This window comes from Odocoileus virginianus, chromosome 21 (genome assembly GCF_023699985.2).
Source record: "Odocoileus virginianus isolate 20LAN1187 ecotype Illinois chromosome 21, Ovbor_1.2, whole genome shotgun sequence".
In the NCBI taxonomy this organism is placed as follows: Eukaryota; Metazoa; Chordata; class Mammalia; order Artiodactyla; family Cervidae; genus Odocoileus; species Odocoileus virginianus.
The window spans coordinates 28,244,949-28,260,796 of NC_069694.1; the positions used below are offsets into that span (position 1 = coordinate 28,244,949).

Sequence of the window (15,848 nt, forward strand, 5' to 3'; positions counted from 1 at the left end):
TCACCATACAACCGACTGCAAGCCGAGCCAGGTGGCAGAACCGTTCTCCTGGGTTCCCTGACCCTACTACTCTCTACCCGGGTGCCCTTTTCCAATAAAGTCTCTTGCTTTGTCAGCACATGTGTCTCCTCGGACAATTCATTTCCGAGTGTTAGACAAGAGCCCAGTTTCAGATTCTGGAAGGGGTCCGCCTTCCTGCAACAAGATGGTTAGTTAGTCTCTGCCATCCTCCACCTCCTTTTGTTCCGCTGATGTTGATGGTGGAGAATAATCAAGGTAACGTCTAAGGAAACATCCTCAGATGTGGGAAACTGTATTTAAATTCTGCAGGAGTGGTTATGCTCTGTTTCCTATTTCTCTCCCTGTCTAGCACCCTGTTCACTTTTGACTTTACCCCTGCCATGCTCCTCCCTGGTCCACCCAATGCACCTGCCACCACCAGGACTATCGACCGGCTTTGTTCTAACATGCTCCTCTCTGTCCCAACAACAAGGGTAGAAAGCATGATGCCGTGACACCCTAAGGATTTTGAAAATGCAGTGTTGTTACATACAGTGGGGCAAAAAATAAAGCAGACACTAAGAACAGTATTAAATGAATAACTGGTGCTTGCTGAATAACACAATATAGGTAGTATACAAACTAATTATATTCCTAAACATTTTCTATAAAGCTTACTCAGTAACTAATTTTAAATGTAAATATGTCCTATATTATAATTTTCCTATTTTCTAAAAGGAAATGTTATAGCACCCCCTCCTACCCACCAGCTCCAAAACAAATGTTTTTAAAAAAGTGTTGCTTATTATCACATAAAAAGTCAGTGGGTTATATAACTGATACTTTAATAGCTCTTAAATATCTCAATAATTTGAAGCATGGAATTTATTTATACTATTTATCTTATATCTTTAAGCAAAGATAAGTTTCTTTTTCCCCATAAACATTTTGATATAGATTATGAGTGCAGGTGAAAAAGAATGTCGGGAACTAGGGTTTGATTTAGTCTTTGACATTTAATAAGAAGTACAAAATAATAACTTTATAGAGACTAAATGCTATAGTAGGTAAAACTTTCAGGAAAAATATGAGAATATAGTCTATTATATATAAATTTATTTCCCCTAACAATTTAAATGATTATTCAATAACATGAATGGTAATTATTCATTTCTATTTTATCAAATCTTTTAATGGGGAAAAGAGTTTATTGTAATACTCTTCTTGAAATTCATGCTAAGAGAATGCTTTGAAATGAGCCATTGTAATAATAAAGAACTCAAGCATTTCCTCTTTTGTTAGACTTGAGCTCAGCCTTTCTTATACTAAAACATAATCAACTGTCAGAGCATTCCAGTGACATTCTGGTATTCAATCAGGTCAATATAAGTAGGGAAATCTGCTGGCTCCTAAGAAAAGCTAACAGCAAGCTGAATGATGTCTAACAAAGAAAAAAACCACCTCTGGACAAGCATCTGGCAATTTTCTCTTCTAATGGTGCAGGATCCTCCTAAATAAGATATTGATGAGAAAGCCATGAAATGTATTAAATCGGAGGTAGCTTCCCACCACATATGAAATATCCAGATGAAAATGAAATATTTATTCAATCACCTGTGAATTTCCAAATGTTAACTATGCTTAGAAGGGTCAAGGTGAAAACTTTTAAAGTTTTAACCTGAACACTGAAATGAGCACGCTATAGTCACAAACTCAGACATGCATCATATATTTTTAAAAGAAGAGAGCAAATGTAAACAAGAGTATCAATGCCAACTCACACATCTCTGCTGTGTCGAATTTCATCCTGCTCCTTAGCCTGGCGTCGTCGCTGTTTGGTGGATGTGGAGGAAGATGATGCTGTCCCAGATTCCGAGTCCTCTGAACTTTGGCCTCCAGAGCTATTAACATCAAAAAGATGTTGTTCTACAGCTGACCGGATGGTTCTTTCTAAGAGCCTGGTTAAAAAAAAAATCAATAACTGTGTTTAAAAATATGTCCCCATACATAGACAACAGACTGGTAGTTGCCAGGCGGGGAGGAGGTTGGGGGAGGGATGGACTCGGAGGTTGGGGTTAACAGATACAAGCTTTAAAATACAGAATGGATAAACAACAAGGTCCTACTGTATAGCACAGAGGACTATATTCAGTATCCTATGATAAACCATAGTGGAAAAGAATATTTAAAAAAGAATGAATCACTTTCCTGTACAATCATAAATTAACACAACATTGTAATCAACTACTCTTCAATAAAAAGTCCCCATAATATTGAAAATATCAGCATTTCCAATGGAATATCTACTACCACTTCGTGAGCAAAGACAGTATGAGGAATTAATCCTCCAATATTTGCACTGTGTATGAGAAACAAAACTAAATGGAACATATTCCACCAATCAGATAATTGTGTTTTCCATCTTTGTGGGTCCAGAATTACTGAAATGCTCACAGCAGATTTAGCAACAATTACAGGAGGCATTCAGGAAATAAGGATCAGTTAATACAAGGCAGAATGAGGAAAGATTTTTTTTCCTCAAGGAATAATGAAGCTATTCTTACAAAGGCAAGTATCTTCCAGATTTCATACCAGTTCTGCAGGGGAAGACAGTATGATTTACAAAGCAAATTGGCACAAATAACTTTATGATCCTTACTAGCCATTTGAATCTCTTGAAGATAAAATTACATAGAAAATAATGCTATTAAAAAAGAACAACTTAGCAGAGCAATTACTCTTAATAACAGAAGGGTAAAACTTTCTGAATCTCTATTCAGTTAAATTGTGATATAAATGATTGAAACTGTATTCATGCAAACATCCCAATATATACTACTGAAGAGAGAAAGACAGATTTATTTTATTCAACATGAAGAAAACAGGTAAGCACAAGGGGCTGACAAAAGTGATAATAAGACAGATAAGGTATCATTTTTAAAGCTATATAGTCTTTCAATATGTCTAAACTCTTATCACTTCATTATTTAATTCTGAATAAGCAGGCATGAAGAATTCTAAACTGACAGTCCTCAAAGCATGTTTTTCTTCACTTGAAAAAAGAATCACATCTAAACTCAACAAATTATTGAGTTGGACTTGCTGCCATCACTAATTTGCTTCCTTTTCTGTGTCCATTAAAAATGTGTATAGTTTTTGTATATACACCTCAATAAAGCTATTAAAATAAAAAATATATATTTTAAATGGTCAGATTGAGAAATACATTTAGTTAAATAGAAAATTTAATAATTTAAGAACTTTTAGATCTTCCAAAGGTAGTTTTATAATAGACTCATAGTAATTTCATTAAAACTATTTTAAGACAATGAGCAAATGTAGTCTGACTTGGGCATAGAACTTTAATATCTTGAACTCCACATCTCAACAATTTGAGATTACCTAATAGTGGTACTTAGGAATCTAAATAAATTAATATATACACACATACCAAACCCACACCTTTTCCAAACACTATACAAGTCACATAAGAAGTAAAAGTTATTAGAAAACAAACAGGCAAGGATACGTCTATCTTGGCATAATTCTAGAATCTCTTTAAAATTCATAAAGATAAGAGAGATCAAATCTGCCCTCTGATTGCTTCCCTGTCTAATAAGGAGGAGAAAAAAAATCCCCAATCAGGGATTTCCAAATTCCAAATTTCCAAATCCCTGGAAAAAAAATCCAGGCAAGAACACTGGAGTGGATAACTATTCCCTTCTTCAGGGGATCTTCCCACCCCAGGGATCAAACCCTGGTCTCCTGCACTGCAGGCAGATTCTCTACCATCTGAGCCACCAGGGAAGACCTATTAGATTCAAATTCATACTAATTAGTGCTTCTGCTAAATCTTTTCTCTTCCTCCTTATCACACCACCTGATATCACACCACTGCTCCTCCCCCTGATCTTTGCTGATGAAGATGCTCCAAATGGCCCATCCACGCCCCAGCAGTGTCATACAGCTGAAGCACAATGAACAATGTGGTCAGAATAGTAGGTGGGGGAAGATAACTGGAATTCAGATTTTCATCTAAGTCTGACTAGTAGAATTAAAAGGAAAAAGCCATGTGATGGGCGTACTTATTAATAGCAGAGCACGGCCACTGCCCAGAGGAATCAGGACTTGTTGCCATCACTAACTTCCTTCTTTTCTGTGTTCTATCAGACTGGGAAGTCCCCAAACACAGCTCCCAAGGCTTAGTTAACCTCAGACACCTAACACTATGCTGAGTGTACTGCAGGCAGTCAATAAATGGAGGCTGATTAAAACAAATGAAGGAAGAGGAAAAATATATGTTCATACCTTCACCTTTAATGGCAAGACACTTCCTAAACCACACAGACTGCTTTGCACATATTAACTAACATTATTTTGACTGAAATAAACAGAAAATCTCAGATGTTCACATGGCCAAGCTCTCTCCAGTCCCACACCCACACAGAAACTCAAATAGGAACATTTCTTATTTAGTCTCCTCCTCTGGGTAGTCAAAAAATCATCATTGGTTATATACTATATTAATCTTCCAATGCAGCACACCATTAGAACAGCTTTTTTTACTGCTTAGTAAGTGAAAGGAGGGGGAAAGCCCAATCCGGACCACTTACTCTCCAGTTGTTGACACGCTGCTGACTTGGGACACGTGGGCACTGCTGGAAAAGAAGCAAAAGAAAGGACGTCAGATCAAGCAGAGGACCAGAGCCTGTGAACCAACATGTGAGGAGATCCTGGGCTGAAAGTATTAGCCAGGCCCTGAGAGGCCCTCATGTGACATTTTATCACCCACTGACAGACACTGGTTTCTCTTGTCTCTAGATTAGAGATGGCCCTGGTGGTTAGTTCCAAACAGCAGTTTTTCTCCATTTTAAGATGTCCACGACAGATAATAATAAACCATCTCTACCTTTCAGACTACTGCCACGGTCCTAAGTCCAGGGTCTGCTCATCTTCCTAAATGTTAATTGCAGCTGACTGCTCTTCTGTTTCTCGCTCCCCCAGCCCAAGTCCATCTCTCCTGCCCATTCCCTTCATACATACAGACGGGAGCATCTTCTTAAAACTGCTCTAAACATTGGGCAAGGGTGGTGGGAGGCAGAGAGCAGGGAACAAACACTGTTTTCTACAGGACTCTACCCGAGCCATCTCTTCTGCCTAAGTTCCTCATGATGGAAAAACACCTCAAGTTCTACAACGTTTCATCCTAACATCTAATTTATAGCCCATCTATCGAGCATTTATAAACTTCCTCAATTTTCTCATTTTCCCCAAATCCTGAATTCTTTGAAAGTACTGAAAAGTAGTAAAAAAAAAAAAAAAAGTCAGTATAAAATGGAATGGTGAAATGAGGGAATACTATCTGATCTGTACCTTAGCACAGTGAGGGTGCAGGCTGGGAGCTGTTCTAACCACACCAGTGGCAGTACTTCCTCACATTCTGGCCTGTAGTGCTTACTTGTATTATAAACCAAGATTCAAAAGTATCAGATTTAAAAAAATCTTTTGGGCATGCCAAGCTACCATTTTGTCTAACAAATCTCATAGTCCTCCCACTTTCAATTCCCTCTCTGTAAAAGATAATTCAAACTGCTAACAGCAAGATCAATATTCATGGCTGCCTTTCAATCACTCCAGGCATCCTCATTTATACTACAGAATTTTCAGCATACGAATGTGTTGCTTCTTCCATGTATGTCTCATCTCTTTCCATTTAGAATCTAAGTGCCTCAAGGGACTCTCTAATATTTCTCATTTTCTTTCACGACACTACGTACCACCAGCACCATACCCAATACAGCAGTTATTATCCTAGAGGCGATCAACAGACACTCACTCTTCAGCCTCAGAGAAGCCCTTTAACTAAAGCTGTAGCTCTTTGTCGTGGCCACAAACCACAGCCAAATCCCAGAAAACCTGCACAAAAAATGCTATTGTGTAGTTATGAGAAGCTCATGAGAAGAATCTTCGTTAATAAATGAATTAATGAACGAACAAACATACCCTAATGATTACTGAGTGCTCACTATGTTTCAGACATTGTGCTAAGTATCATTTACACAGCTTTTCTCATTTACTGTTTACAATAACCCCGTGAAGTAGGTAGGTACAGTTGTTTTCTTTTCCCTATTTTCAAATGAAGAGGTTAGAGAGGTTAAATAACTCACTCACAATCACAGAGTCAAGAAGTAGATGAGCTGGAATTTGAACCAAAAGAGTTTTAGCTTAAGAGTCTAAGCTTCTAATCACTACACTAGACTTTCAATCCATCACTCACTAGAAGAAACACTCCCTAGAGTCATCTTCGTGTATGGAGGCATGGACTTAGGTATTTAACTTTGCTTTTAATTACAGCGATTTCTGTCTCACAATGTCTGCTATTCATAGAGGTTTCCAGGTTACATAACCAATAATAAATCCTTTGCTGCTCTCTGTCCTCAGCTGGAACGGGCAGTCCCGACTTCTGATGCTTTGTGGCTCACCCTCTGTAAATTAAACACTGTATAATTTACTCCCGTACTCCACTTCTCATGCAGTTATGCAGCCTTGCTTTCGGGAGCAGTGGCCAATGTGAATAATGACTCTGGGAGAACCTAGAGGAGGGAAGAGGATATAGATCTGCTAGATACTAAAAACATGACAAAGACATGTAAGTACAGTCAGCCAGTCAGCCAGCCATGCCATCTCAGCAAGAAGATACATTTCCTCTCTTTCCTTCTATACACTTTTGATCTGATCTTCTTTTTGCGTACTTAAGTACACAATGCTATTTTTATATTCCTTTTTGGTGAGCAGGAAAGAGAAGATGAAAAACCGCGGGGAAGAAACAGATGGGAATGACAACAAACGGGACCAGGTTCTGAGATCTGTAACTCTCTCAGTAGGTGCTTCTCAAACTCGAACGTGCATCAGAATCACCTGGGATCCTGTTCACACACAGGTTCTGATTTAGTAAAGTCTAGGTGGAGGGAAGGGGAAGCTGGGATTTTGCATTTTTAACAAATTCCCCAGTGATCATGATGCTGTTGATCTGTGGAAGACATTGATTAGCAAGATTCCAGATCCTTGCAACTAAAATTCATTAATCACAACCACTATTTTTTTAATGAAAAATTTTTTTAATTAATTTATTTTTTATTGAAGGATAATTGCTTTACAGAATTTGGCTGTTTTCTGTCAAACCTCAACATGAATCAGCCATAGATACATATATTCCCTCCCTTTTGAAACTCCCTCCCATCTCCCTCCGCACCCCACCCCTCTAGGTTGATACAGTGCTGATGTTTGAGTTTCCTGAGCCATACAGTAAATTCCCATTGGTTATCTATTTCACACATGGTAAAGTATTTTGAAACATTCTAAGTGCTTTAGATATGATTTGGAAAACTTACTCTGTTAATAAAAGGCCATACATCAACATTTTCCTCAGAGCTTAAAGAAAAATGACCCAAGCCATCTAAATCAGTCTTAAAGAGCCTTTCTCAGGATGCAAAATAAATGAATAAATCAATAATAAGACTTAGTAATTAAATCATATTGATTTTTGTTATATTTCTCTTAGGTCAAATTTATAAAAATTTATATTTTCGTGTTTCTGTAATAGGCTTTTGGAATTTTTTATATTACTTAATGTGTCCATACTTTCAGGCTTTTTTAAAACAGAATTTTTCTAAAGAAAGTATTCTGAAAAGAGAATGTTTTCCATTGGGAATCAGAAAAGAGAGGTTCCGGTCCTGAGTCTGTAGTTAATTAGCTGCAATCATAGTCAGATTATTGGTTAGCTTGGCTGCTTTGGGATCGTTTCTTCATACAGAAAATGAAAGCCTTGGCTAGTGATCTCTGTGATTTTCTTCGAGCTATAAAAGTTAATAAGACGATCTCAGTTTCAAGTTTATTGCCCCAAAGTCTAAAACATTACAGAAGGTTATAACTGCATATTTAGTTTTATGACAGTGTCAGTCATAGTTAAGGTTTATCAGATTCCAAGATGGCTTTGGTCAGGCATCCAATCACATCTACAGTTTCTGTGGGATATGTTTAACAAGTTATAAAGAGCAAGATTTCTAAGAATATTAATGTCAGAAATAGGGACTGCTTCCATTATTATAATTGGCTCACAGAGGTAATTTTAAGACACTAACAAAAAGGCAATAAGCAAATAAGCTAAAGTGAAAGACTTCCATCTACATGCAGCTTGTTTTTTATCTCCTGCAGAGAGCTAAGAATAATGAATATTTTTCAGAGCCCTTGACTGATTTGCTAAGAAAATCTTTTACTTATGCAATATAAACATTTGAATATGGAAGAGTTCATTTCCGACTTGATAAAGGAATTATTCAAAACTAAATAAATAAGCACATGTGCAAATCCAGCATTATGGTCAATTTCATTATCCAAGTCTACTTAAGTTGATAATGCAAGTCAATGTTCTCCTGGGATAGTCATTCAAAACAGATAGTCTACTCTGAAAAATATTCTATGACAGAGTTAAATATATTTATTATTTATTTCCATTAGCAAAACATTCTTGAGAAATGATTATACTCAGCAATATTAGTCTATAAAATTTGCATGTGATAAGATGCACAGAACGCTTGTTGACAAGTGATTCCTTAATTAGATCTCTTGACTTGAAATAAAGAAAACTTCCAAATTACTGAAACCAGACATCTTGAACAAGCACGTGCTCTCTTTTTCTGTCTGTCCTTTAACTTTACTATGTTCTCTTTTCTAGTTGGTGTAAAATCCTGCCCATAAAATATTGTTTTAATGGGAGCCTATTTAATTTAATGGGCCTATTTAATGGGGGGTCTAACAGAATTATCCTTTTCTTCTAGAAGATAATACTATGTTCTTTCAATATTTTTTAATGAGTAAGAATTTATTTATTTTATTTTATTCTTTTTTTTTTTTCCATTTATTTTTATTAGTTGGAGGCTAATTACTTTACATCATTGCAGTGGTTTTTTCCATACACTGAAATGAATTAGCCATGGATTTACATGTATTCCCCATCCCGGTCCCCACTCCCACCTCCCTCTCCACCCGATCCCTCTGGGTCTTCCCAGTGCACCAGGCCAGAGCACTTGTCTCATGCACTCAACCTGGGCTGCTGATCTGTTTCACCCTAGATAATATACATGTTTCAATGCTGTTCTCTTGAAACATCCCACCCTCGCCTTCTCCCAGAGTCCACAAGTCTGTTCTATACATCTGAGTCTCTTTTATGAGTAAGAATTTAAAAGACAATTATGTGATGTCTGTTTAGACTTAAGGATGAAGGTCCTGTAATTAGTCATCAAAATAAAATGAAACTTTTAATTTGCTTATTTAACAGAATACAGTATTTTTAGTATCATCTGAAAATACTAAAAGTTGATAGAATATCAACATCATAAGATAAATACAGCATTATTTCCTTATAACTGTATAATGGATTTCTAAATTACTTCCATGATTTTGATTCAATTTTCTACAGTGTCTTATATTAAAACAAATACACTCAGTCCTCAATATTTATTTGCTTTGCTTTAACTCTTAGTTATGATTATCATACACAGAAATTTAAAGGAGCATTTATAGATATTTAGATTTGACAAAAATCACATCACTATTTTGTGTTATAGGATTTTTAAAAAGCCTCATTTTCTTTTAAATTATATACTGTGCATACAATACAGAACATCAACTGAAAACATACTACATGGATGTGACTCAGGAAAAGGAAAATATTTATCCTCACATATTTTTATTGAAACACACACAACCTATTCCTTTAAATTTTAGGGCTTATTTGAAGGAAAAAATTATTCTTCAATTCTAAATTTTGACTCTCTATTAAGTATTTTCTAATATTAAATGGAACCAATCAAAATGTCAAAATACCTTTTGTACAGCTTTTTCCAGGCCCTAATTATTGGGGTTTTCCATTTTACATATTTAGTGTGTTTTGCATAAAAAGAAATTAAGTCTTTTCTTTTTTTAGTGTATAGCCTAAGGTCTTTATAAAGCAAAATTAAGAAATGAAAAGAGAGGTCACTATATATTCTATACCCATTTACAGATGAGGAAATTGACATTCCAAGAGGTTCAGTACCTCACTGAACTTTACACAGCTCTGATTCCATCTCATGTAATGGGCTTTAGACATGTCCTTAATAAGAACATAATCCTTAGTGTCAAATAATGCTACTATTCACATAAATCTTTGACTACACATCTATTTATTTTCTTAGAGTTAAAACAGACTACTAAAAGTACTTTTTGGATTTGTGTGGCAATTTTCTTCTCAAAATTTATGCATTCCAGAAAACTTTTAATTTCATCTATTTTCATGTTTATTAGCATAAAATGGCATGAAGTATTCTGCAATCTTTTAAAAACTATCATATCCTTCACAGCAAACTTCATTTCTGATTACTAGTATTGTTCAGTTGTTTTTTTCCCCATGTTTACCAGAGGTTTTCTATTTTATTCGTTTCATTTTTACTCTCAAAGAACAAGTTTCTGGATTCAAGTTTCAGTTCTGCTTTTTTTGTTTTATTATTACTAAATCCTTTCAGGTTTCCAAGAGGTTGCTTTTCTTCCTTTTTATAACTTCTTATTCTGAAGGTGTAGCTCATTTATTTTCAATCTTTTTAAGAAGGTACCTCTTAAAAAGAGCGTAGATCTCATTCCACAGATTTTGATATGTACATTTCCCCTTTTTCTTCCAGTTTGTACTTGAAATTTTAATTTCCTATTGGAAATGCTTCCTCCCTTTAGGAGAGTTTTCATGGGTTGATTGGAAACTTTTTGTTATTAATTACACTGTGGTTAGAAGATATGACTGCTAGTATTTCTACTTTTCAAGAATCTCTAGAGATAGCTGAGTAATTTCTTAGGAAGCAGCAGAAATGCCTAAGCCCTATTTGTAGGTTGCAAAGTTTAGTGAATGTGATGCTCCCTTGAATTCTCAGTGCTATTTTACAAATTTTGTTTGTTACAGACATATAGTGGTATGTATAAGTTTGATACTTCAAATGTGCTTGCATGTTTATCTCTGTTAAGAGTTTAAACTTATATGACTTGCCACAATATTGTAAAGTAATTAGACTTCAATGAAAATAAACTAAAAAGAAATAAAAAATTATATGACAATGCAAAGTTATTTTATACATACTTATTATTTATAACCTTTATGTTTGCAGGTTTGTCCTATTTAATGGATCTGGCTTTAAACTCTAGTTGTTTTGATTTCTATATTGCTATCTGTGTTCTTTCTATTCATATTTATCAAGTAAACCCCCTATTATTAATCTTCCTGCGCTATTTTGTTTTAGGAATAACTCTTTTGAACAAAACATAGTTCAAGTAGTCATTTGAAAAAAGTATTTTTAGCTATTATCAAAGCATTTAATACACCTACACAGTTGTAACTGAAATATTTGTTCCAGCTTTGCATTTTGATTTATGTTTTATAATTTTGGAGCTCTCTTTCCCTTTGATTTCTGTCTCTGCTCTTCTGAGGTGGTTGTGGATATAGGAGTCCTATGCACAATTCTAGTTGTTGTCTCTCATACCCACACATCTATAACTATCAAAACTGAAACAAAACCCCAAACAACAATCAACCAGAAAAGCCCCCTACAACTCCTGACTCCTGTTTCCACTCTCCGACCTACCATGCAAGAAATTGAGAATTTTATCATGTGTCTTTGGCCCTCCACTAATGATTATAATCAGGTTTCTACTTCTTAATTAAAAAATATTTTTTTAGATTCACTTCACATTTAGCTGGGTATATAATAAATAATAAAATGTCTCTTGTTCAGTCATGCCCAACTCTTTACAATCCCATGGACTATATAGACTGCCAGGCTCCTCTGTTCATTGGATTTCCCAGCAAGGAATTGAACCTGGGTCTCCTGCATTGCAGGCAGATTCTTTACCAGCTGAGCCACCAGGGAAGTCGGTAACTGAGCATATATTGACACTGATTTCCACTTCTATTAATAGAAGTATGCATACTTCTTATGGGTTCAATCCCTGGGTCAGGAAGATCCCCTGGAGAAGTAAATGGCAACTAACTTCAGGATTCTTGCCTGGAAAATTCCATGGGCAGAGGAGCCTGGAGGGCTACAGACTGTGGGGTCGCGAAGAGTCGGACATTGCTGAGCCTGCACAGATATACTTCTAATAATAGAAGTATATATTAACTTCTATTTCTATTAGTATGGTTTCCTTTTTAGAATCATAATTTTCAGGTTGGCTTTCCAATCTCTGATTTTCATATCTAACATCATTTCTCTCATAGTTTTTTTTTTTTTCTTTTCTTTATCCTTTTCTTCATTTTGGAAGAACTTCTCAAGTTTCTCTCTCATCATGAATTTATTTCAAATACTCTCTGCTCTTTACTGCCTTCCAAAGTTTTAAAAATATCTGCAAATACATTTCTAGGCTACCCTTTCCCTCATTTCAGCTGTTCTTCTGTGTCTCTAGCCTTTTAAACTTACTCTCCCCTTACAGGTTCCTACTCATGTTTCACAGAAGTTGGTTATATCCTTGAGCATTTTTGAGAACAGTAGTAGCAAATACTACTTCTTAAGTTTTCCTCTGAATCATACAGAAAGCAATTCTCTGAAATCTGTTTCTACTCTGAGTCCTCAGGGCAAATCATTCTTTCCCTTAGTTTGTAATTTCTCTTAATAGGTCCCAAATAGTTCTTTCTGGGCTTAGTGGTTCATAAGAGGAAACAATCAATCCAGGCAGAGCCCTTATCAAAAACCTGGCTGGGCATATTGTTCTGAGTTTACTTCACTGTCCCTCGGCTATGGGCAGATGCCTTCTCTTGGATGTAGACTTTAAAAGCCAGGATATGAGTCTGCCCTTGGACAATCTACAATGCATATTTGAGTAGACTTGCTGTTTGGACTTGTGCTCCAATTTATGATTAAGCTGGAGAATCAGAAACAAATTTGTACTTTGTCTTTGAGCAGTGTACACTTGAAAGCATGCATTAAATCCAATAATCTCCCTTTCTCAAATGCCTTTGTTAGGTAACTGAGCACCTCAGGGGGATGCCCCCTCCTCTCTATTGTTTGGTGAACTTAATGTTCTAGTCTCTAAATAGGAGATGAAAAAGAATACACAACTCAGATCTGGATGGTTCAGAAAATAAGTTTGTGTTCAGCTGGGGGAAATGTCACTTGCTTTTCTGGTCAGCAGTAAACACTGGAAGGAATCCAAGTCAGTGGTTTTGCCTTCCTTCTCTCTTTGTGGTCACTGTGTTGTGTTGTTTAGATGGTGCAATATGAAGCTTGCAAGGCCAGAGAACATTTCTCAGCCCATCCCCATTGATGGTGTGATCTTTGACAAACGTTTTTCTTCTTTATCATTGTTATAACACTGTCTCTAGTTTTGGTCTTTATATTTAGGTTGGTGCAAAAGTTATTGCAGTTTTGCACTGTTGAACTTTGTTGTTTGATATTGGAATGCATTCTTAAATGTGGTTATGTTATACATCACTTTAATGCACATTTATTGTTTTACATTATTTGCAATGACTTATTACTTGCTGTTTATTTTATGTTTATTTTAGACTAGGAAATGATGCTAGACAAAAAGCAAATTCAAGTGATTTTCTTGAGAACAAAATGGGTCATAAAGCAGCAGAGACAACTTGCAACATCAACATTTGGCCCAGGAACTGCTACTGAATGCATAATGCAGTGGTGGTTCAAGAAGTTTTGCAAAGGAGACGAGACACTTGAAGATGAGGAGTGCAATGGTTGGTCATCAGAAGTTGACAACTACCAACTGAGAGAATATACAGAAGAACTATACAAAAAAGATCTTAATGACCCAGATAACCATGATGGTGTTATCACTCACCTACAGTCAGACATCCTGGAGTGTGAAATCAAGTGGGTCTTAGGAAGCATCACTATGAACAAATCTAGTGGAAGTGATGGAATTCTAGCTGAGCTATTTCAGATCCTAAAAGGTGATGCTGTGAAAGTCCTGCACTCAATATGCCAGTAAATTTGGAAAACTCAGCAGTGGCCAAAGGACTGGAAAAGGTCAGTTTTCATTCCAATCCCAAAGAAGGGCAATGTCAAAGAACGTTCAAACTACCACACAACTGAACTCTTTTCACATGCTAGTAAGGTAATGCTCAAAATCCTTCAAGCTAGGCTTCAATAGTATGTGAATTGAGAACTTCCAGATGCACAAGCTAGATTTAGAAAAGGCAGAGGAATCAGAGATCAAACTGCCAACATCCATTGCATCATAGAAAAAGCAAGAGAATTCCAGAAAAACATCTACTTTTGCTTCATTGACTGTGCTAAAGCTTATGACTGTGTGGATTACAACAAACTGTGGAAAATTCTTGAGGAGATGGAAATACCTGACCTGAGAAACCTGTATGCATGTCAAGAAGCAACAGTTAGAACTGGAAATGGAACAACAGACTGGTTGAAAATTGGGAAAGGGATACGGCAAGGCTTTATATTATCACCCTGCTTATTTAACTTATATGCAGAGTACATCATGGGAAATACCAGGTTGGATCAATCACAAGCAGGAATCAAGATTGCCAGGAGAAATATCAATAACCTCAGATATGCAGATGATACCATTCTAACAGCAGAAAGTGAAGATGAACTAATGAACCTCTTGATAAAGATCAAAGAGGAGAGTGAAAAAGCTGGCTTAAAACTCAGCATTCAAAAAATTAAGATCATGGCATCTGGTTCTTTCACTTCATGGCAAATAGGAAAATAATGGAAACAGTGACGCAACTTTATTTCCTTGGGTTCCAACATCCCTGCAGATGGTGACTGAAGCCATGAAATTAAAAGATGGTTGCTCCTTGAAAGAAAAGCTATGACAAACCGAGACAGCATATTCAAAAGCAGAGACATCACTTTGCCAATAAAGGTCTATCTAGTCAAAGGTATGGCTTTTCCAGTAGTCATGTATGGATGTGAGAGTTGGACCATAAAGAAGGCTGAGCGCTGAAGAACTGGTGCTTTTGAACTGTGGTGTTGGAGAAGACTCTTTAGAGTTCCTTGGCTTGCAAGGAGATCTAACTAGTCAATCCTAAAGAAAATCAACCCAGAATATTCATTGGAAAGACTGATGCTGAAGCTCCAATACTTTGGCCACCTAGTGAAGAGCCAACTCACTAGAAAAGACCCTGATGCTGGGAAAGATTGAAGGCAGGGGGAGAAGGGGATTACAGAGGATGAGATGGTTGGATGGCATCACCAACTCAATGGATATGAGTTGGAGCAAACCCCAGGGGATAGGGAGAGGCAGAAAAGTCTGGCATGCTGCAGTCCATGGGGTCTCAAAGATTCAGACATGACTGAGCGACTGAACAATAACAACTGGGAGCATCCCTGAAGCTGAGCTTCTTACAATTACATGAGAAGTGGCCGAAGGACTCGATGTTGACCATTCTATGGTCATTCGGCATTTGAAGCACACTGGAAAGAAGGAAAAGCTTGATAAATTGGTGCCTTATGAGCAGACCGAAAATCAAAAAAATTGTCATTTTGAAGTGTTGTCTTCTCTTATTCTACACAACAACAACGAACCATTTCTCGATTGGATTGTGACATGCAATGAAAAGTGGATTTTACATGACAACTGGCAATGACCAACTCAGTGGTTGGACCAAGAAAAAGCTCCAAAGCACTTCCCAAAGCCAAACTTGTACCAAAAAAACATCATGGTCATTGTCTGGTGGTTTGCTGCCATTCTGATCCACTACAGCTTTTTGAATCCCAGTGAAACCACTGCATCTGAGAAGTATGCTCAGCAAATAGATGAGATACACTGAAAACTGCAATGTCTGCAGC

General features: G+C 36.6%; 1 protein-coding gene across 7 annotated transcripts in view; it reads right to left on the reverse strand.

Annotated features, from left to right (window-relative positions):
* Positions 1-15,848, reverse strand: part of FAM13A (family with sequence similarity 13 member A) — a 363,870-nt gene that overhangs the window by 60,204 nt on the left and 287,818 nt on the right. For 5 of the 7 annotated variants that reach the window (XM_070452134.1, XM_070452129.1, XM_070452133.1 and 2 more), the window contains 2 exons: positions 4,614-4,658; positions 1,782-1,958 (listed from right to left, as the gene is read on the reverse strand). In XM_070452134.1, the coding sequence (XP_070308235.1) occupies positions 1,782-1,958; positions 4,614-4,658 (222 nt within the window). The remainder of the gene's footprint in view (positions 1-1,781; positions 1,959-4,613; positions 4,659-15,848) is intronic. The other 2 variants (XM_070452131.1, XM_070452136.1) reach the window with 1 other exon arrangement.